This window comes from Protopterus annectens, chromosome 2.part0 (genome assembly GCF_019279795.1).
Source record: "Protopterus annectens isolate FY-2018-M chromosome 2.part0, PAN1.0, whole genome shotgun sequence".
NCBI classification, from domain to species: Eukaryota; Metazoa; Chordata; order Ceratodontiformes; family Protopteridae; genus Protopterus; species Protopterus annectens.
In genome coordinates this window covers 1,407,279,046-1,407,303,903 of record NC_056728.1, presented here as the reverse complement: position 1 = coordinate 1,407,303,903, position 24,858 = coordinate 1,407,279,046, and the positions used below count along the sequence as shown (strand labels likewise).

The window sequence follows — 24,858 nt, the reverse complement described above, 5'->3', positions numbered from 1 at the left end:
CACTAGTTTTCAGGTTGCCTGGGCTAAAGAATTGTTTCAGAAGCTGAAATACATTTGTCGTCTATACTACGGTTCTCACCATGTGTTTGGAATATCTCAGCATTGTTCTTCACCTACATTTCATCTTTTTATCTCATTGCCAGATTATGTCTCAGCCATTTTTGTCAGCCAGCACACATTTGGTCACTCAGTCCATACACAACCATAACCAAGTCGGTCTACAATAACCAGTGAACAAGAATCCAATGAGATGTATTTCTGATTTTAAACTTTTAATGAGAATTACATAAATAACCTGTGACTGGTGGACAGTTCTATAATTGTTTCCTTTGTTTTATTTACCATTTGTTTTGGATAACTGAATTGGTCTGTGGGCCCCTTCCAGTCATAACTTGGACCAAATGGCAAAGATATCGCACAGAATATGAACAATAAGTGGATGAGCAATTACTTTCTACAAGTTGAAGAATTCCAGTGTTATTAATTTTTAATAAGAGTTTTTCAGCACATCATAAATAGTAGCTATACATTAGGTAAAATGGCAACTAGAAATAAAATGTGTAAACCATAAGACAATTTTTTGTTGATATAACAAATAGGTTTGTACAGTCTATACATAGAATATAATTCACATAGTCCATAAAGTATACTACGTATTTGGAAAAGTATTTCCTTGACTTGTGAGGTAAATTATGTCCATACCTATTATTTGTGTATATAGGCTTCAGACTAACTTGTGTTTTTTGCCGAAGAACAATATGTGTATGTTTGTGAACATGTTTACTTCTCTCTTTCTGTAAACACAAGTGTGTGTGTGTTTTGATATCCTGCGAGAAATAACCCAGCCAAGCTACAGTTTTCACTGTGTGATACCGTAAACCTTCTGTAATGAAGGCCCATGGGATATATGCAAATGACCCCTTACAGACATCAAGTGTTTCATCTACATGGCTTCTTAATGAAAAAGCTTTGGGCCATAGTGCCGCTTTTCAAATAAAGACTCTACATGACAACTGATAGACAACTTACAATGCAGCACTGTGATAAGCTTCTGTACCACATTACCATAGTCAGTCCCACAGAGATCCACTGACATCAATGCTGACAGTCAACACCCTTCTGTGCCACACTGTGGCCAACAACAGAGGTCCATTCATGCAGATATTTCAGCAAGGCAACCTCACCCAAAGAGGTCCTTTCATACCAGTAAAATCCATTTTATATTCTTGGCCAAGCTGGGCCAGCACAGTAGCAGTATTCTCATACTCTGCCACAACCAGAGTTAAAATTTCATCATAACAAACTGCCCAGCAGCATATGATGTTTATATAAAGACACACTTGTTTGTCTTCTGGCTTTTCCTGGTTAGGGGTCGCCACAGCAGAACTCCGGTCCGCTAATGATTGGCAGTTGTTTTTTATGGTGTTGAGTTGCCAGCCCGACACCCAACCTTCAACGAAGGCACACCCATTCAACGCATGTCTTTCGAATGCCCACTCGACCACGGGGAGGACATGCAGACTCCACACAGAGGGCACTCCCAACCCAAGCCGAGAATTGAACGGGAGAACCTCTTGCTGTGAGGCAACAACGCTACCGCTGTAAAGACACACTAATCCCATTAAATCCATCTCTATGTAACAGCTGTATTGTAGCTGTTACATAGAAATGGATTTAATGGGATTAGTGTGTCTTTTTATGAGCTAGATTTGGAAGCAGTATTGTATTCCTATTATAGTAGTGTACTTGGTACAGTGAAATTTCCTGTTTGTTTTAGTATACGTTCAAATCCAGGCAAATGTCGACAGTAACAGGTCTATTTTATAAAAAAATGTCCTTTTATAAAACAGCATTACAGCAATAAAATTGTCCGAGGGCTTCTACACACACATTATAGCCAATAACATCACAAGTCAACAAACAAATCACAGCATCTTAGAAACTATAAAAACCCAAGGCAATGTTGGTCTTAGAGTAAAAATCAAAGTTATAAGAAATTTATTTCTCTGAAAGAACACACAAGTTTACATCATAGGATACTCCATAACAGTATGCAGGATGTACTATGGTATCAGGAAAATAGGGGTAGATCAGAGCTGCCTTCCCACCAAACAAAAGGAAGATTCTTACACACACACACACACACACACACACACACACACACACACACACTACAAAAACCTGTGTGCTTTAAAATACGACACAAACCGCAGACCACCCTGGGTTTGCCTGCTTGTTGAAGAAACCAATGTAGTTTACTGAATAATTGTAAGTTACAATAAAAATAGTGTCTGTAGCACACCAGTTTCAAAAACACACCAATTATGTGAATCAAAGTATTACAAATGCAGTTACTAAGGGTAGAAAATGTTGGGGCTGTGAACTCTTCTACCTTATCCAAGAATATAGACAAAAATTGTTTTTATGCCAATGTGGAGTATTAAAGAAGATTGAGTATTGTAATGAGTACAGAGTCGTTTATTGCCATAATGTCTACACTGACAACTCTTACAAGTAATACAAGAGTCTGCTCCCATTGAAAGGATTACTCCTGTTAAAATACTGCACAATCTCTGCAGTCATAAGAGCCTTTCCTGAGTGGCACTGTGCCATTAAGCAGTTTTAACCTGGCCACATTTCCCCTATTCAGTACAAATACCACCTTAGGCCTCCCCTGAAAAGATGATACTTGCATATAGGTTCATAGGTTCATAGGTTGGTACTAGGCTATCAGCCCTAGGGCCTATACAAGCCTAGCCATAACAATTCCCTGGCTATTTCTTCCCACATTATTTACTTTCCTGGACCCCTGTCTAGCAGGGTGACTGACATGATCCCTGGGGTGAATTTCCTTTCTCCCATCCAATCGTCAAGGTTCCTCTTGAAGAGGTCCAAAGAGGCACTCTGCTTGACATGTATGGGCAATCTATTCCAGAGTCTGGGGAGTCCCTGGGTCAGAAACCTATCCCCCAGCATGTTTTGTTTATTGTGATGACAAGGTTTAGATCCCTGGAGCGTGTAGCTCTGAGGGATTGGGATTTCTTTAAGTGTAGCATGTCCAACAGCTCTGGGTTTGACATGGCCTTGTATGTTAAGCAGAGATTGCCTCTGAGTAGACGATATGCGACAGAGTATAGCTGGAGTTTTTTAAGGCAGTCAGCATAGGGCATCTGCTTTAGGCCTGTGATTCTTTTAGTGAGGTATTTCTGAGGCCTTTCCAGTTGTTGCAGATGTCTTGAGAGGTACATACCAAATGGGGCGTTGTATTCTATAATGGGTCTAATGAGGGATGAGTACAGTGGGACAATGACCTCCTTTTTTCTGGATAAAAAGCCCTTCGTGATGAGGTGTGCCACATAGAAGGATTTCCTGACTGTTGTGGCGATGTGGTTATCGAAGATGAGACCACTGTCCACCTGTGTCCCTAAGTCTCTTATCACACTTTCTGTGTTTAGTGTACTGCCACCTATATGGTAATTCATGGATACATGTTTTTTCCCAAAGGGGATAACAATACATTTCTTGGCATTGAGCTTGAGCCCATGGCTCTGGCATAGTGGACTTAACCTCGTCAACAAGGGATAAATTGATAGACAGATAAAATATGCTTTTTAAACAGTAAATGCAACACAAAATGTACTGATCTTTTTTGTGAAGTCATACAATAACTCTATTCCACTGCATAAATAAAATTAAGCTGCAAAACATTTTTTTCTGCTCCTTCACTTTCAAAAATCCATTGTGCTGCCCAAAGACTAAGTCATTCTGTTCTCTGTAGTAATTCACTGTCAGTTTTTTGAGGCCAGATTTCCTCACACACTTCAGAGCGTACCTTGCCAACTTGCTATGTATGCAGAAGTTTGAAATGCCAAGAAAACCAATCACAAGAAGGGAAGAGGTAAAGCAGCTTATTCTTGTTTTATAATAAAGCTGTCTGTTCCAGGACAAGAGATCTCCCAACTTACCATCTAGAACTGGTTCACTTCATTAAAGCACATAAATTTATCATCTTCAGTTTCAGATTGATTCCTTCCAACCCTATCCCTTATTCCAGTAGTATCCCATATTTTTCAACTATCCCTCCATCAAACGGGAAAACTACTCAAGCACCAAGACACTGGCTCAACGCTTCCTGGAATTCATCAATTCCAATGCCCTGGACCAGCTCATTCTGACCCCCACTAGAATAAGCAACATCCTTGACCTGGCTATTACTAACATGGGCGACTGTTGCTCTACACCAATAGTCAATCCCTCCCTGGTAAGATCTGACCATAAACTAATCACCATGGAAATCCACATCTCACTCACCCCCCCCCTCCCCCCGCAAAGGTAACCACCTTGAAAAACTTTTCCAAAGCTGACTTTGGACTCCTAAAAACAGAGGTGGCTAACTTCAAGGCACCCATGCATCATACACCAATGCACTGTACAAACATGTACATAAATGCATAGAACTAGCCATACCCAACAGAACCAAGACACTCTCCTCCAAAAAAGGAAGACAATCTGGTGATCCCCTGCCATTAATAAACTCTACAACAGAAGGAAGAAACTGTTGCAGAAAAACATGAAATCCCAAGACTGGAAAAACTCCCTTGTTACTGCACAATGGTACCTCCTATACTAAGCCAACAGATATTGCCAACATACTGGGCAACAGATTCAGTGCCAGCTTTATTTCTCTCTCCCCCTCTAAAGGACCAATCACAATAGCAGAAGAATGCCAGGCACCCAGCATTACTGCAGCACAGGTTAAAGCTGCATTGTCCAAGGCCAAGAATACAGCTTCCATGGGACCCAATAATATCTCTGGCTGTGTTCTACATGAACTACAAAGCGAACTGGTACCACATCTGTGTGCCTTGTTCAGTCACAGCCTCACCTTAGGCTTTGTCCCTACCGAATGGTGCACTGCTTCAGTCATCCCTCTCCATAAAGGGGAGCGATGACAGACCCTGGGAATTATTGCCCCATTAGCCTGATGAGTCTCATATGTAAAGCTATGGAGCTCATCATCATGGACCTGATTAACAAAGATGTAGTAAATCTCCAAACTCTAGAACCCACGCAATTTGGCTTTGTGAAAAGGAGATCATCGAAAAACCAACAAATAAAGCACTAATAAAATAAATAACAAAGGCCACAGCTCCAAAGGCAAATCGAAACTTTAATATGTGAGCGCTTTCATTCACTCAAATCAAATGAACTTCAGACAAATTCAAAGAGTAAAACCCCTCCTTATATAACCATGAACTGACATGACCAATAAAATGCATTGCATCACAAGTTTAAAACTGGTTGTTAAAAAGCATATACATATTAATAAAGATATTTACATATACTTTAAAATAATTTTTAAGCACAGAGTAGAGCATTATTAATATATAAAAACAATCAAAAAAAGTGCATCCATGCAAACCTAGAAGTACATAAAATATTGTCTTATAAAAACATTCTATACTGAATTTCATAAATTCTTTCAGCATAACAAACTTTTAAGCTTGAGTAAGTAAAGGACATCCTTTTGTCCCCAGTAAACAAGTGGATATGGTATGGCTGTTGTGTGATCTTAAAATGTTATGTTCACAATTTAAATTTGTGTGTCATTTATGGGGGGGGGGCAAGAATGTACCGGTGGACAATTGTGTTATACGCATTCCTAGTACTTTTAATCCTGACATGAATAGTGTTTTAAAAATGTTTGAGAAAGCATGTGAAACTGATTTCAGATATTATCTGGAACACAGTATGTGGCAGGACAATATGCTCACTGAAGAGAGATTTTTAATAAATGATTTAAAAACTCACAGTGATTTGAGATACATGCAACCAGATAAAGGGGGAGGTTTGGTAATAATGCACCAGGATGATTATGTACAAAAAATGTTCCAGCTTTTCTATGCTAAAACTTATAGGGAAGTTTCTCTCAGTGAAGTGCATGTAGCATATCAAAGAATTGATTGGGAATTGCTTGATATGTTAACACAAGATCAGATTTTTATTACTGAGTACAACTATATGTCCACAGAGATTCCTAGGATCCCTGGTATTTTTGGTGTACCAAAAATTCTTAAGGACCTCAATGATCCCACAGGACTCGGGATGGTCCAAGACTAGTTATATTGCCTGTTTCTTGGACAAACATTTGAAGCCTCATGTGTTAAAAATCCCTCATACTTGTCGGGATTCCTGGCATTTCCTCACCTTATGTAATGGGATTTTACCATTCCAACATGGGGTTTTTATAACCATTGATGTGAAAGATTTATTTAGTTGTATTCCACATGGAACAGGTATGGAATTCTTTTCCTTATATTTGTTTGAGGAATTTAGTTTTAGCCAGGACAAAATAAATACATATTGTCAATTGATGGAGCTAGTACTAAGTCATAACTATATATATTTTGATGGACATGTTTAAGTAACTCAAAGGTGTGGCAATTGGGTCTGCTTGGGGCCTGGTGGGAGAGATGTTATTTATATCCTAGCCCTTATTTTCAGCATATGTCTTTGTATGTCCGATATTTGGATGATCTTTTTATAGCATGGAAGGGACCCATGGCCATTGTGGCTGAATTTGTTGAGTATGTCAATCAGACAACTGAATTTTTAAAATGTACCCATACTTTCAGTCCAGACCAGATAGCTTATCTAGATGTGTTCATTTCCAAGAATGAGACCAGAACAGGACTAAGGTCTACCATACACAGAAAGACTACCTTTTCCAACAACTACCTGCATTTTTTTAGCAGTCACCCCTTACATGTTAAACAAGGTGTAGTTAAGAGACAGATGGTGAGGGCAGCATGCATGGTATCTGAACACAGTGATTTTGTGAATGAGTGTGCTTATATTGCCAACCTGGTTTTGAATAGGGATTACCCTCACCATCTTGTGTCCAGAATGCAGGAGGAAGTTATTAATAAATGGGAGAGCAGTGTATATGTTCCATTATTGTCCAGTAACATCACTGTGTCTATGTCCGATACAGGTATGGTCTTTGATTACAACCAGTATTTTATTGCAAATGTCAGCGAATCTGGAGATTTTATTTTATTTATTTATTTTATTTTTATTTTACATTTGTTGACTGGGCTAGTCTAACTGGATACATGTCCATTTTCAGTAGAGGCCCGGGGAGATAAGCTCCTTGCAAAAAATAACAAAAAAACATTTTTACATACAAATATGTTACAGGTTAATACAGAAATTATCACAGAGGTCTAAATACCTCCTATTTCAAAATTCAGGTACAATCCAAAAATACAGGTCTAATAATATACTATAGTCTGGGAGATAAGGTCTGGGATAAGAGGAAATAATACATTTATATTTGCAAAGAACATCTGAAGTTAACCCAGAAAAAAATCAAAGAGGACAGAAATACTTCACAGTGCCAAAGGCAGGTACAATGCAAAAATTACTGTGAGGGCAGAAATACTTTGCAGTGCAATAGGCAGGTACAGTGCAAATTACAGGTAGAATACAGAAAGTAAAAATAACAGAGGCATATTGTGTAATTATATAAATAAAGAGTTATCACACTATGGGTAAGCTCAGGGGATGAAAAGAAGGGTAAGGAAATAGGTAATGTGGAAAGTAAGAAAAGTAGAACTAGTTATAGGGAAGTAGTCGGTAGGCAGTGCCTGTTATGAGTAGAAAAAGTAGAAAAATGATTAGTCAGGTTTAGTACAGGGGCATAGCCAGTGTGTTCTTAGGAAAAGTTTTAGTCTGTTTCTGAAAAGAGACGTGGAGGAAACTGAGGAAAGTTCACTGGGGAGAACGTTCCAGGATTTTCCAACAGTATTACTGAAAAGAGAGTCCCCAGCCCTGTTATTAGATTTAGAGGTGTTTACAAGAAGTTTGTGTGATGAGCGCAAGGATTTCAGATTCTTATAGGGAATGATGAGGGTAGTTAGTATAGGAGTACTGGAAGGTTGGTAAAGAGTCTTATGTGCAGTGGTTAGTTGGTGGAATTTAAGCAGATTCTGAATTTCTAGCCATCCAAGCTGCTTAAGATTATAGCAGTGGTGGGTTCTGAATGGGTTGCCAGTAGCAAACCTGGCAATGTTATTGTAGGAGATTTCCAGTTTGGTGAGGTTATTTTTAGATAAATTAGTAAATATGGGTGAGGTATATAGGAGTGTAGAGATTAGAGATGCTAATGAACATGGGGAAATGGTTAGTAATAGTCCACTGAATGTCAACAATTCCAAAAGTGTGGTTTGTCCTTTTGTTACCACCTATAGTAGTAACAGCTATAGCATTTTTGACATACTAAATAAAAATTGAAACATCATTAAAAATTATGTTGATATGGTGGACTTACTGGGGCAATGACCGAATATTGTATATAGAAGGGGTCCCGATATAAAAAACTTTTTGGAAAGAGAGAAACAGCTTAGTGAACGTGGTAAAATGACCCCATGTTGTATGTGTAATCAGTGTTGTCATGTATTCTCTGGTTCACAAATTAAAGTAGCTAACAAGACAATTTCTATAAGGGGAAGGTACAGCTGCCACACACAGGCTGTGGTTTACACTGCATTTTGCTTACAGTGTCCCGCTTTCTATGTGGGTAAAACCCAGCACAAACTAGCTCAAAGAATTTATGAGCATTTTTATGAGGTTTCAACCAAGAAAGAATCCAATGCACTATTTAGACATCTTTAGATATTTTCAGATCATGTTTTTAAATTTGTAGTGGTGCATCAGGTTAAAAAAGTGTGGTATATTTGGCAAGATGTCAACTCTATCCTGCATTTTATATCGGCAAAACCAATCATAGGTTCAAAGAAAAGATCTATGAACACAGTTACAGTATAAATAGAAACAGAGAAAATAATGCTTTGGCCAACCTCATTAGGGACAACCCTGGACACCAGTTTAAATTTAAGGTAATCGACCAGGTGATGGAGAGCCTTAGACCTGGGCATGCATCCCTTTTACTCGAAAGACAAGAGTTATGGTAGAAACTTACTTTAAATGCACATAGTTACCCAGGCCTTAATGAGCAGTGTTCTGTTATGTGTTAATCAAGCTTAAAAGTTTATTACACTGAATGAATTTATGAAATTCCTTACAGAATGTTCTTATAAGACAATATTTTATGTACTTATAGGTTTGTATGGATGCACCTTTTTGATTGTTTTTATATATTAGTACTGCTCTACTTTGTGCTTAAAAATTCTTTTAAAGTATATGTAAATATCTTTATTAATATGTATATGCTTTTTAATAACCAGTTTTAAACTTGTGATGCAATGCATTTTATTGGTCATGTGATTTCATGGTTATATAAGGAGGGGTTTTACTGTTTGAATTTGTCTGAAGAAGTTAATTTGATTTGAGTGAATGAAAGCACTCACATATTGACGTTTTGGTTTGCCTTTGGAGCTGTGGTCCTTTGTTATTTATTGAAAGGGAGATCATGCCTGCTCAACCTGGTTGACTTCTTTGAGTCAGTCACCAGGGCTGTGGATGAAGGTAAGGCAGTGCATACAGCCTACCTTGATCTGGCCAAGGCCTTTGATACCATTCCTCACTCAGAAATTATTGATAAACTCACCAAACTAGGCATCCACCTCTATATCACTAGGTGGATTGCAAATTGGATCACAGACAGAACACGCAGTGTGAAAATAGCTGACTCCAAGTCAGACTGCTGACCAGTCACGAGTGGAGTCCCACAGGGATCAGTCCTGGGTCCTCTCCTGTTCAGCATCTACTTCTCAGAAGTCCAGGCCAACACAAAGGGACTCTGGCTGACCAAATTTGCAGATCTCTGCAAGCTGGGAGCCAATCTGGAGTATTAAAAAAACCCAAGTGATGCAGACATCCTACAGAATGGCCTCACTGAGACCAGTGATTGGTGTCAAAACCATGGCCTTAAGCTTAATGCCAAAAAATGCGTCGTCATCCCCTTTGGTAAAAACTCATTTCCCATTAATTACCACATCGATGGGAGCCCACTGAACACTGAAGGAGTTATAAGATATCTGGGGACGCAGGTTGACAGCAACCTCTCCTTCAACCACCACATTGCCACTGTGGTCAGAAAGTCCTTCTATGTGGCATATCTCATTACCAAGAGTTTTGCATCCAGGAAGAAAGAGGTCATCATCTCTCTCTAATCTTCTCTTATTAGACCAATCATCGAATATAATGCTTCATTTGGCATATACCTCACTAGACACCTGCAACAGCTGGTGAGGCCACAGAAGTACCTCACAAAGAGGATCCTAGGCATTAAACACATGTCCTACATGGACAGACTCAAAACACTCCAGTTATTCTCTGTCTCATATCACCTACTTAGAGGTGATCTCTGCTTGACTTACAAAGCCATGTCTGACCCAGCTCTGTTAGAAATACTACATCTAAAGAAATCCCAATCCCTCTACACCACATGTTCCAGAGACCTCAACCTCATTACTACAATCAACAGAACATGCTGGAGGGACAGGTTCATAACCCAGATACTGCCCATGCTCTGGAATAGATTTCCCATACATGTCAAGCAGAGCACCTCACTGGCCCTCTGCAACAGAAATCTTGATGAGTGGATGGGGAATAGAAAGTTTACCCCAGGGATCACTCCAGTGACTCTGCTTAATAGAGGCACTGGAAACTAACGTTGGGCGGCAGGATACCAGGGCACTTCTATGGGCTGGGCTTGTAAAGGCTCCAGGGCCATTAGCCCAGTACACACCTATAAACCTATGAAATGTGACAACCCCCATCTACACACATACATAGATGTGCTTCTTAGATTTATATTGCTCTTAGTAAGCAATTCAAATGGAATTTGTGGTATACCTGTCATATAACCCTGCTTTTGCAGAACATTTCTAATTTTGACTCTTATTTTCTGCCATATTCCTCGTAAAATGTTTGATTTTATGGTAAATCAATGAAGTATACAGTTAGTCATTATAGCCAGACATTACAGTTTCATACTTCTTATTGTTCATAAAATTCATATCAATGCAAAGTTTGTTGTTTTATGAACTTTTCAGTGAATTAGAATAACATTTACATCATCCATTGAATTTGGGCTCTTGCTCATAGGTACCTAGTAGGCTATTGATCTTGGAGGATTTTTAGAAGCCTAGTCTTACATTCCATGGTAGTTTTTGGCCCTTATATTTTGCATATAAATAACTCAGAGATGGACTAAACAAGGATATTTTGGGGCATTTACATGTTTTTAATATCTTTGCGGTACAGGGGTGCTAAACTTGGAGTGATTTTTGTGGTTTTACCCATCAGTGTATCTATGTGAAGAAACCCATCCTTTGTTTTGAAAGTATTTTCTGTTGTTTCACAAAGTCTTTGCAATGGCCAGTGCTACTTCCCATGTAAGGGCATAAACTGGAGACACTGCTTACCACAAGTCTTGACTGTGTATAGGCAAGTCACATACTGTGTGGAGAGAACTAAAGATATTAGAACCAATGGGCAGTTTATCTCTTTTATAAAAAGGAGAGAATGTTTCTGTGTGACTGAACAGACCTTGTGTACTTCACTTGCCCACTGAATTACCTTCTGCTATGATAAGAACAATTTTTGAAGTTAGTGTCAGAGAGTCTTCTCTAGAACAGCTGCTATTTCTGCTACTTAGTTGAAAATGTCAGTTAGGAATACACGAGAAGGAACAAATTAGACAATTATGCATAAGTTTACTAAATAATTCAAATTAGATGTCCAGTCTAGAAGCAGGGCAGTCTTGGGATTTGTGTTTTTACTTGAAATCCTTCTTAGCTCTCTGCTATCCTGGGTTAGTTCTTCATCAGTTTGGGATTCTTCCCAAATGTTAAGAATACTGCTACAAAAGACTTTCCTGTAAAGAAGGTAGTGCAAATTTGTTGAGTACTCATCATGTCAGTAGATCTGTTTTGTAAGAAAATCTAATAAACAGTAAGACCCTACAGGAGGATTTTCTCACTTTGTAAAACAATTGGACCCAGAAAGATGCCCTATGTAATTCAGTGTAGGTTGTGTGCTTCCCTTTTAATGGTTGGGAAAGCTCCCAGTAAAAGTTACATTGACTGGTACATTCAACATTTCATCTCAAGGCTGCAGAAAACATTAGTCATTTGACTATGCTTTTACTTTATCAGTTCATACGTACTTGCTAGGCTATTGATCTGATGATCTTTAGAAGTCTAGCTGTACACTCCCATGAATTATATAACCCTTATATTTTAAAGATAAATACCCAGAGATGAGCAGAGCATTTATATGTTGCCACCATCCATGAGGGGCAAGGGTGATAAGCCAGGGGTGAATTTGTGGTTACCCATCCACTCATCCAGATTATGCTTGAATAGTATAAGAGAAATACTTTGCTTTATGTGTAGAGCAAGACTATTCCAAGGAAGTTGTATTCTCTGTGATAGATATCTATGTATCCCTCCAAAATGTTTTATTTATGTTACAAGAAAAATGCTGATCTCTTGAGTGGGTGTTTATACCCCCTATGTGCAGTAATTTTAACAGTGTGCTGAGGAATATATATATATGAATATATATATATAGTAATATATGTATGTGAGGAAGAGATTGGCCGTGAATGGCCAGTATGACACTGAGAAGAGGGACAAGGTTTTGAGATGGTTTGCATAGTTTTTATGACTTAGGCCCTTGATTTTCTTAGTAAGGAAGCAATGTGGGCATTCAAGCTGTGTCAAATGTTTGGATAGATACATAACAGAGGGGGCATTATACTCAATGATCCATCTAAGGAATGTAGGATACAGTAGAATGATCACATCATACCCTTAACAATAAGCTGTGTAATGAAAAAAACAATTTCTTACAGTAGTGGCTACATGGTGTGTGAAGAACAGTGCATTGTCTATATAGGTTCTCGGGTCCTTAACTTCTGGATCAGTTTTCAGGAGTGCATTGTCAATATTACAGGTACAAGGGACTTCTTGCTCGCCAGAGGATACTATTATACATTTCTTGGCATTCAGTTTTAGTCCATGGTTTTGATACCAGCTTTTAATTTGGGAAAGGCTCTGTTGGAGGGCTTTGGTATCCTCTGGGGAGTATACCATATCACTAAGTTTACAGTCATCTGCAAACATGATCAGCCATAAACCCTTAACAGTAGCTTTGACTTCTGAGAAACAAATGCCGAAGAGGAGTGACCAAGGACTGAACCAAAGTCAAAGTAAACTTTATTGTCATTTAGAACTACACGTGTGTAGCCTAGAAGAAATTTTGTGGATCAGCTCAATTCTTGAGATTACAAAGGAAAGTGAAACAACATATACAAGTAGAGGAATAAACATAACTAACAAATATAATACTACTCCCATTACACACAAGAAAGAGTAGACACATTTACCAACACTCATAAACAAAACTCATAAACAAAAAGAATAGCCTCCCCTAAGTTAAACTGCCCTATTTAAAGTAATACAAAACACACTACAGATTGAAATGCCTAAGTTATTTGTCTAATATTGCACTTGAGTGAGTTACATAATACATGAAATGCATGACTATTGTTAGTGCTTTTGAAAGAGGAAGAGAAGCCCACCCTAATTTTCTGGGCTCTGATTTTGAGACAATTTGCTTTTGTAATGGGTTATACAGGATTACCATTTAGCTGGGATTATTTACCTTTGACAAGAGTATGGAATGATGTTGAATGCCTTTGTTGGGTCTAGATGTGCAGTGTTTACTGATCTGCCCTCATTCATTGCTTCAATAACCTACTCAAAGAAATCAACTATGTTAAGCAGTTAGGATCTGCCCTTAACAAATATGAAATGACTGGTTAAGAGTTTGTAGGTTACCTATATCATTATTTATTAATTCCATAATGATTCTTTCCATAGCCTTACAGATGTGGCTAGTCAGACGTATTAACCTTTGAATAGTGCCTTGAGGATGTGTTTATGGGAGATTTGAGAGGGAAATGTAGATGTAGGTATGAGATTTGGGAAAGTGAGGTGGGGGATGCTAGAGCTTAGTTTATCTGCAATTAGATTGGCTATGTCTTCTGGGTCTGAGTATGTGATACCATGTAATATTAGCTCTGACATTGCTAGGTATTGTTTCTATGGTTTCTAACATAGTTAAAAAAGGCTTTGTGGTTGTCCTTTATCTTCATGGGAATGTTTATCCCATATCCAGTTTGATCAGGGTCTAGAGTTTCCTGCTAAGTTTAGCAAGAATGTTATTTATTTATTTTTTTTAGCATCTTGAGAGTTACATGTATTTTTTATGTGCAATGAGTTTTTCTTCTTTTATTATAGAGCCTGTTTATATTTGGGTTGTACCACAGGAGTTTATTTTTGAATTTGGCATTCTATTTACTCTTGGTGGGGGGAGGGTAGATACAACTGTCAAGTTTAGCCAACTCATCACTCAGTTTCAGGCATAATCACTGAATACTGAAGTATTTGTGGATGCTTCTAGCTTCAGGTCTTAAGGTGCATGTGACTGATATGTGGTCCGATTTGACCTGGGAGGGAATTACAATTGGTAGTGTGCAAAGCTATCCGGGCGGCCATGGTGGTGCAGCAGTTAGCGTTGCCGCCTCACAGCAAGAGGTTCTCTGGTTTGATCCTTGGCTGGGGTGCATTCTGTGCGGAGTCTGCATGTCCTCCCTGTAGTCGCGTGGGTTTCCTCCGGGTGCTCCGGTTTCCTACCACATCCCAAAGACATGCTGTAGGTGGATTGGACACTCTAAATTGGACCTAGGTGTGAGTGTGTGCATGTGTGTGCCTTCTGTGGAAGGTTGGGCACCGGGCTGGAAACTCGACAGTAAAACTCCACTGCCAATCATGAGCAGACAGGTGATCCACTGTGGTGACCCCTAACCAGGAAAAGCCGAAAGAAGAAGAAGTGTGCAAAGCTGCCCCATATTGATGACAACCAAGTCCAACATTTTATTGCCTATGGTTGGGGTGCAGATTAACCTGTCCAGAGAATTTCTATTGATGAAGTCCAGAAATCTCTGGGCACACATGTTATGGGGACATGCAAGTCTCCCAGTTACTAGTGTGGTAGTCGAAGTCCCTAGGAGAATGGTGTCTGGAAATGCATAGGGACGCCATTCTAGTTAGGTGGGAGTTATAGGGCTGAGGGGGACGTAAAGGGGGGGGGTCCTACAGTTAACCATGATGTGGTAAAGGGGTCTTGTTAATAGTAAGTTGGATATGGAGGTGTTCCAGATTGTTATATTGCCTAACTAGTCTGGAAGCGAAGTGTTTTTTTTCTTTTTTTTAACAAATATGGAGACACTGCTGCCTGTAATGCCTTCATCAAGTGTAGAGTGCCTGAACTTGTGAGAGGCAGTGAAACCCTGCACTGACAGGGTGCTCTCAATGGTCTTGAACTATGTCTTTGTAATGATGCATATATCAATGTTTTCCAAGGTAAGGAGTGTTTATGGAATGGAGTCTTTTTTGTTAATGTTTGTGGCACTGAGCAACAATACCCTTGTTATCTGTATTTAGTTTTGTTATATTGAAGCTTTAAATGACCGATGTTGCCTAAAAAAAGGCACTATGAGGGTGGAGAAAGTTTTAGCCAATATATGAAAGCCTTCGAGGGATAGGTGCAGTCATGGCAATGCAGTTAGGACTGACTCAGATCTCTTCACAGGCTGATATTAATTGGATCTACTTTGAATGACACTAGAACTAAGTCACTTGTTGAAGTCAGTAATCTTTGTTCATTTTGTGGCATCACTCTCTGTGATGTAAAGTGCTGCACAAGGCTAGGTTCATTCTTGACCCGGACACATATTCTGAGAGCTCCATCATGTCTTGCTTCATCAAGACCAGGGAAGTATGTCTCAGGTCATTTACTACCATTTTTACTAAGTTGTCTGTGTACTTGTGGTGCAAAGGCTTGAGTACCTGTGTAATGTGGCAAATCCTGGCCCCAGATAGGTTACATTCAGGCCAATAAAGCCAAACCCCACTAGATGTGGACATGCATGTTTCAGCCTTTTTATTGAAGTACTTATGCTGTGCTAACCAGGTCAATAAAAAGGCTAAAACATGCATGTCCACTGCTAGTGGGGTTTGGCTTTACTGGCCTGAATATAACCATAAACACTTAAAACATGAAAAAGTCATGGAAATTCAGAAGCTGTGTAGCTGAAACACTTGATACCCTTAAGGGTTCATTTGCATATATCCCATGGGCCTCCATTACAGGAGGTTTAAGGTTATCACACAGTGAAAACTCTAGCATGGCTGTAAAGCATCTGATGAGGACCAGTTCTTGTACCCTGTGTGATGATTGAGGAGAGATGGGCAAAGGCTGCCAGCCTAGTCAAATAGAATTTGATATATAATTCTGGCATTTGTAAATAAATGTAAAATACAGGCATGTTTTCTTGAATGTAAAAGAATACTGTGAAATGTGGAACTGCAAAATATGTGACATCATTGCACTCTACTGGCCCAGTGAAGCATGTTGTGACCCTTTTGTGTTAGAATTCGTCTCCAGAGTGTCTGGATGAAGGTTTCATGCCCATTGTTTTAAGGCTAAAGTTTATGACCAGAATTTACATGTGGATGGTGCTTTACTGCTCTGGTTTCTGTTAAAATATACATGTGAAATATCTTCTATTGTTGTAAGTTTCTGAGCAGGTGTTAGATTGCTAAATAATGCAGTTTGTTTGCCTGGGAAAACCGAAGTGTCAACATGATATAATTTGGGAGGGACCCAGCAGACATGTTTGTTAGTAATGTTTAAATACTATTTCTCAGAAGAGACTTGAAGCATTTTGATCTTGGATATCTAACTCAGCACTCTGCCTAAGCTCACGTAGGTTTTTTGCACTGTGACTTCTTGTAGGAATAGTTAAAGCTAATAAAGATTAGGTATTTTTCTTTGAAATCAGACCTGTCCTACTGTATTATTTCAAGTTTCTGTGTGATCTTTGAACTCTTTGATATCTCTGTGGTGTATTAGTTTTGTCTTGTGTTTTAATTATTATTAAATATTTTAAAAACCTTTACCTGTGGCTGGTTTGTGTAGAGATAAGCTCTAGAGTACATTGCATATTTATAGAGGTTATTGTAATAGGCCACTCTAAAGTAAGCCGTGACTGTTAGTCATACTACCATTGGATTATAATATTGCACAGTAATAATTGGACACCCTTTTAAGGGCCTTTTAGTAGCTGATATTATTAGTTGGGCAGTGGCAGTAATTACTACCGTATGGTCTGGGTAAAGGGGCACAGCTGGAGAATCTGTGTCAGCCTTTCCCAGGAGTGTCTGTGAAGTTGTATAAATACTTATCACAAAGTGTGTGTGTGTTGTGTCAGCTACTTGGCAGGGACATGAAGCACTGGTTGGACAGAGAGGGTACTGGAGGTTCAAGCTTGCCCAGCTAGGCTGAGACCTGGACCCTATAGCTGTGCCAGTGGGGAGTCTTATTGGGGACCTGGTGAGCAAAGGAGCAACCAGCCCCAGACTGACTGTGATCTCTGTGTGCACTTAAGGGAAATTGTACTTTGCTGTGTGTATTAGCTATAATTTTCTCTTCTATGAGACAACCTCCCTGGTGTTAGTGGTGAGGATTGTGGCTCCTTGATTGCTGGGCCTGGGCACAGTCATCACACCTTGTTGACAAGTAAAATATGTTGATGAGATAAGCAGAAAAATGTTAAAATGTAAGGCAGGAAAAAAAACTATATGCAATAGTTAGATGTGTAACTGTACCTGGTGCATTATTGAATGAGACTAGTGTTGTTGGTTGTCTCTAGTATTTTTCAGTAAAACTGAATTAATTGTCAGTTACTTTCTTACCATAGTGTTTGTGTAACACACTGGTTGAGGAATAAAGCCACAAAATCCTTATTTTTGAGTGACTGCCTCCCAATCGCTGTTCAGGCTTATTATAATCATCTCTAAGATGGCTGCATTTTAGAGCACTAGTGAAAATACAGAAACTGTAGTAAAAGACCTGCATAGCAGGGCTTGCTGAAAACGTTGTGATCTGCAAACGTGTTGATTGATTAAAGAAGGTTTCATGATGTCCCGTTTTAAATAATCACTCACACAGATGCTGCTTTAGGTATGGCAGCCTTCCAAGGTGCATTTACTAATGGGAGGGTGAAAAGAACTGCATGAGGGTAGAGGGGCAGACCAAGGCATAGGAGGACCAGCTAGGTGTGGTGGGGTAGGAAGAACAGAGAAACTGGAGGCTGTTTTTCTCATTTAGGAGGGAGTGGCCATGTGACTTGACAGAACTGATCACTGTGGGAATATTGCTGATACTATTTAGCAGAAGAAAGGTGGCCACGACCATCATAACTCTCAATCTCTTAGCATAAAAAAATCTGGACAAAAACAAAAATAATGCGGAAGGACAAATCCTCAAAATAGGGCCAAATTTTAAATATTGCACTTATAAACTTAAAAAACTTGCTAGAATAAAAGGTCTTGTTTTACCATGCATTTTCTGAAGGATATGAAGGCTGAAACTCAAATGCCTGTAATTATTTAGGGAATTCAGTCTGCAGTAATTTGTCACAAAAATCTAGAAAACCACAAACTTCATGAGAAACAGACCAAAATATGAGACAAAAATCTGGATGTTTTGCGAAAATCTGGACAACTGAAGGGTATGATGGCCATGAAGGGCATGTGTGGCTGAACATATAGCTGTTCTCACCCTTGCCTCTGGCATTTCATAATGGCATCTTTTCAGGAGTCAGGAAGGTAAATCTTTGGCCATGTGTAGCTACAGATAATATTCTCCTCATCCAATTTCCTCATGTTATTAGGGGCTTGATTAGGTAGACAGGTATAACAATGCAGGAACATGTGGATTAGTAGAAAGAATGTTAAGTTCCTTTTAAGTTTCATATCTAAACTAGTGAAAAAAGGGGAAGGGTAGTACATACTGTGTAGACACAGAGACATAGTTAAGGTGGGGTGAGGGGGGCAGCCACCCCAAGTGCAAGGTGTTAAGGCATATGATTAGCAGATACCGATTGGTTGGTAGTACTGTGCAGGCATTCCTTTCCAGACCGGCATTTCTAAATGGAAATTTCTGGAAAAGAATGTCAATACTGCTTTTGCAGTCAGGATCATACCTCTCAACCTCTCAGAACAAGAAATCTGGACAATGCCATAAATAAAAGTGGGACAAAGGACCAAAAATAGAGACAATTTTTAAATATTGCTCTTACAAACTTAGAATGCCTTCTGTGGAAGGTTGGGCGCCGGGCTGGCAACTCGACACTGTAAAACTCCACTGCCAATCATGAGCGGACAGGTGATCCGGCGACCCCTAACCGGGAAAAAACAAAAGAAGAAGAAGCTCTTACAAACTTAGAAAGCTAATAGAAAAGCAGATTTTGCATTAGTATAGGTTTTCTGAAGGATATAAAGTCTGAATCTCAAATGTTTGTCATTATTTTCTAACTTCAGTCTTTAATGATGTGCCACTAATTTGCCAGAAAACCACAATTTTATGAAAAATGGACCAAAAATATGAGGCAAAAATGTGGATATTCTGCAAAAATATGTACAGTTGAGAGGTATGGGACACATGATTGATTAGTGCTTCATATATGGTATAAGTTGGAGCAAATCCTGAAGTAGAAGACCCTTTTTTCTCAGCTTAGAGTTGAGGGGTACAGCAAAAATGGGACTGACTTGATCCTAAGATAAGGAACATCAGATCTTTGAGAATGGACCTTTATTGTTTTTGTTCCTCAACTAAGTTGAGGGGCACTAGAGTGAAAAACAGCATCAAGAACTAGCTGAGTTAGCTACAGTTTTTGGTAGATGTTAATGTTGGGAAGAATATTCTCCCACTGACTTCAGTGTACTTCAGAGATTTAGCTCAAATGAAGCTTGCCTCCTTAAAGGGCATTTCTTTTAAAATAACACTCCACCCTCTCATACAGTTTCACTCAATTGTTAGGTTTCTTTCCTCCCTACAATATGGTTGTACTGTGTATGTACCAGAAACCTGCTTGTAGTTTTTAAAACTTTTATTTCCTTGCATTGGAATCAAAGTAAGGGAAAGCCCATCTACTTTTTTTTAAAGTCAGCTACTCACATACTTTACAGAGAAATTCATCTCCACCTGCATGACATATCATAGACAGAGTTAAATCTGTAGTTTACCCTGTCAGGTATTGCTGTCAATCTTAGATGGGTAATTAATCATGCTAACGTAAGGAACACAGCAGCTAATGTAAAAAAAAAAAGACAGAAAACTGTGGAATTGTTTCCACTGTTTTTATTGCAGAGGGGAGGAGAACTTAACACTCCCCTTTCATAGCAAAACAAAGCAATTAGATTAGTCAGGGATTTAAAGGCAATTGTCAACTATAAACAGCAACACAGTATTGTAATTCTAAGCTTTAAATGTTATAATAGTTTGTGTCAAGAGACTGCGGTGGTGGTGCTGCGGTAGCGTTGTCGCCTCACAGTTAGACGTTGCACGTTCGATTCTCAGTTAGAGCGTCTTCTGTGTCGACATGCGTGAATGGGCGTTCCTTCGTTGAAGGTTGTGCGTTAGGCCCGGCAAACCAGCATGTAAAAATCTACTGCCAATCATTAGTGGACCGGAGTTCCGCTGTGGCGACCCCTAACCGGGAAAAGCTGAAAGACAGTTTGTGTCAAGATAACTTAAGAGTAGTAGCAAAGATTTCTGTGACATTTAGAGAAAAGTCAGTAAATATTTTTTGTTGTAAAGTATAAATGCATTTACCATTTTCAAGCCCCCTCCCCCCCACACACACACCAGAACTGTAGAAAGTCAGGTGGCAACCCTGTCAACTAGGTGCACTGATACTGTTCATAAAAAAGGTCTTTTATGCTTTGTGTAACAGCCTTCCAGAGGGGGATGTATATCTGGTACATGCAGATCCATTGTAAATTCCCAGTGACTTTGAGTCAGTCCTTGCATTGTCAGAGAGCAACCATAATATACAGCTGACTTCACTTTAACATACATTTACTATGTGCCCTTGCATTAAGACCACTAAGAAAAGGGAATCAGAAGTACTTAACTGTGTTTAAATGCATATATACACACAAACACATACACACGCTTTTGTACACATGTACTTTATATACATACATATATACAGAAACACGTACACACACTATATATATACATATATGTGTGTGTGTGTGTGTGTGTGTGTGTGTGTGTAATATGTGTGCATACAATGAATTATTTATAATAAACAACATAGTATAGCTAAGCATTATTAATGTATACATTCTAGTAAATGTTGCTCAATGATTTACTTGGTCACTGTCACACATTGGCTACGTGTTCCACATGTAATCTTGGTCAATGTCTTTGTCAGTATTTTTTTATTTGTATTGATAAGTGCATTTAATAATTGTTATTATCTTTGCCAGTGTAGCTTATGTTGTGGCTGAAAAGGGTCTGGGACCAGTTCACTTTCCTGGTTACCAAAGTATAAATAAATATGAAATAGAAAAAAGGAGGGGTAACATGACAGAAATAATTGAAGAACTAGTAAAGCACATTTTAAGCCTGCATCATTCATGAGAGAGAAAAATCCTCCCACTGAAGGCATTGGGGAGTAGCAGACAGACTAAGTTTAGAGTCCTACTAAATGTACAGCAAGGATTATTTACTGCAGTTTGAGTTTTCACACCTCAGCATGAGAGTATGGGGGCGGGTTTATCAAGTTGTTAGGACTACAAAAGACTCCTCTTACAAAAAACTGTTTTTTATCTACTTTCTTTTGCTGCAAGTAGCTAACAGCTATTTATAGCATAGGACACGCTCTGGTAGACAGATAAATGAGGCTCAGTCAGGTAAACAGGGAAGCAGCTCTTTTACAGAAGGTGTGTTTAGATGACGGTACTTCACAGTCCTGCCATTATATTTTAATGGCATGAAAAAACAGCACCACTTCCTTATGTCTGGCATGAGTCATAGAAAGGGGACTTGAAATGTATTCTGGGAAGAAGAAAGAAAAGCAAGAAAATAAGATCACGTTACCAAGGCAGGCCCCATCATCCGCCATTTTGAGTGAAACACATTAAAATTGTAAAAGAAGCACTTGCAGTGATTTTGAGGCATTAAAATAGCTCAAAACAAAGATACAATGAAAAAATTATGTTTTTTGAGTTCTAAGGTGGAGTTTTCCTTTAAGACATATTTATGGAAATGGCAGCTCTGAAGCTGTGTGTTTGCAGTAGAGGTGGATTTCTACCATCAAAGGATGTTATTTACCTGGTTCACAGGGAAGGTTTTGGGTCTGAAGATATGAATTGGGACTGCAGAAGGCTTTCAGTGCAAGGGAAGCTCTTACTGATTTTGTAAGGAATCCAGACTCAGTCCACTTCCTCATCTTTTAATCAGTGAGATGAAATAGGTAAGCAGTTTTTACTGATATAGTAAATTAAGAATGACTGCAAGTTATAAAGATGGTTGCGGTTACCTTTTAGTTGTATACTGAAAGTCCTTCTGTAGTTCATCCTCCATCTCCTTGGCTAAGCTGTGCACAAGCTGTCTTGTTACTGTTCTGTTATCATCCTCTAACTTAGCTTCATGACGAATCCACTGCCAAACCTAAAGTAAAATGACATATAATCTTTTAACTATGTAGTTAAATTGGTGAAAATAGTAGACATCAGGTTGTGGAGCTGGGAATAAAGCACTATAAAAAACAAGCATTGATATATTCTGTGCAGATATCAAAAAAAGTTAAGTACAACATCAAGTTTCAGCTTTGAGTTTATTATAGTGTTTTTTTAACCAAAGCAATTTTCAATAACTTAGAAATTGAACAATGCACAACTGTAAAAATATAGTAGTAACAATTAAATAAAAGAAAATTACTGGGAATGTCTCATAAGAGCAGATTATTACATTTATGTATTTTATTTATTTATTTGACATTTGATTATCAGGAAAGTCTGACTGGGTACAAGCCTATTTTCAGTGGAGGTCTGGGAAGACAAGCTCTAAAGTATTACAAAACTTTTTAAGAACAATAATTTTACAATCTTTAAAAATAATACAGGCAATAAGTATACCACATTAAACAGAATATAAAAACATTGGTTTGGAATATATACAAGTTATATGACAGTGGTTTAATATTTAGAGAAAGTATAGCCAGTTTATAGAGAAATTCACAATACGAAGTGAGAAAAAAGCAAGCTTATGGTATATTTAGAGAGAAAGCCAGGGAAGAGAAACTGATACAAGTAAAGAAGTGAGTGAAGAGGAGAGTAAGGCGGTACAAAGTATGAACAGATATTTGCTCACGTTTAAGGATGTAGGTTGTCCTGGTGTTGAAAAAGAACAGAGCCAGCATTTGGCTAGAAAGTCTCTCAGAATGGTTTTGAACGATGGGGGGAGGGTATTGACCTGATGGATACAGGTAAGGAGCTCCAGGGCTTAGCAACATGGTACAAATACAGACGATGTCCAGCAGATTTGATAGGTTTATGGAAAGGCAGGTTTTGATGACTGACTGGGAACATAGTTGTATAGAATATTATTTAATGCTAGAGAAACAGATGGATGCTGGATAATTTTATAGGTGATAAGAAGCTGCGTATATGTTAGTTGATGGGGTAGTTCTAATTTAAGCTTTTTAGTGCTATACAATGGTGGGATCTGAAAGGGGTATTTGCTGCAAATTTAGCAACTTTATTATAGCACTGTTAAAGTTTTGATTTTTCTGATGCCTGGAGGTCAGTAAGAATAGGTGCACCATTAACAAGTGTAGGGAGGAGATAATTAGTGGAAAGTGCAGTTTTAGTTGCATTTGTGAGAAAGGTTTTGGATCTATAAAGCATCCCTAGTTTTTGATAAGTTTTTCTTATGCAGTTTTGTATATGCAGGTCAAATTTAGGATTATCATCCAGTATCATTCCTAATAATTTGCTATGAGAAGTGACTTCAATGATTGTATTATCAAGAGAGAGGACTTTAAATTTTGTTTTTTCATGAGAGAGGGATTTGAGGAAAAAAAGTGTTTTTTTTTTTACTGTTGAGCATAAGTTGTGAGTTACAAAACCATGTTTCAGTAGCTGTTAAAACTTCCTGAGAATTTTTTGAATATGTGCCATGTTGTTAGATGTGCAAATGAATGTGGAGTCATCTGTGTACTATATTAGAGATGTTTGTCTTGTGGATGTGTGGAGTGTATTGGTGAAAATGTTAAAGAGGAAGGGAGCAGGAATAGAGACTTATGGTACACTGGTGGCAACTGTGAGGTATGGGGAAAGGGTGAAGTTACATTTTACTGACTGATACCTATTGGCTAGGTAACTTTTGAACCATAGAAGGGTGGGCTGAGAGAGACCTAATGAGGACATTTGAAGTAGAAGTCTGCTGTGACAGACTGTATCAAAGGCTTTAGATAAGTGTAGAAATGAGGAGACTAGTTTGCCATTCTCTCTAGCTTTATTGACAGTATTTATATAGGTTAGATATACAGTGTTAGTACTATGGGAAGGACAGAAGCCATACCGTGTGGGGATAGAAGCAATTCCTGCAGGATAGAATTAAACAATTGTTTTTGCATGCATTTTTACGTATTTTAGAGGGGAAGATAAGATTGTTATATGTCTAACGTTAGTAATGTCTGTTGAATTTCCTTCTTTGTGCAGGGGGATAATGTGTTACTTTTCCCAGACAGAAGGAATGTGGGATTCCTGAACTGACCTATTTATAAGGATTGAGACAGGATAGGCAATTTGGCTTCTATTTTAAGGTTCTTGCTTGGAAGGTCAGCTGAAGTAGACCATGGTTTGAGTATGTTTAAGAGTAGTGTTGTACAGTATGTGGACACAAGTTTGAAGGTGAAAGTGGATGTGGTGATACATGGTTGGTGGGCAGGGTTTGGAT

At 38.6% G+C, this 24,858-nt stretch overlaps 1 protein-coding gene across 3 annotated transcripts in view; it reads right to left on the bottom strand.

Annotated features, from left to right (window-relative positions):
* Positions 1-24,858, bottom strand: part of LOC122793512 (malate synthase-like) — a 512,976-nt gene that overhangs the window by 27,227 nt on the left and 460,891 nt on the right. For all 3 annotated transcript variants that reach the window (XM_044061636.1, XM_044061635.1, XM_044061634.1), the window contains one exon: positions 22,436-22,566. In XM_044061636.1, coding sequence (XP_043917571.1) covers positions 22,436-22,566 — 131 coding nt within the window. The remainder of the gene's footprint in view (positions 1-22,435; positions 22,567-24,858) is intronic.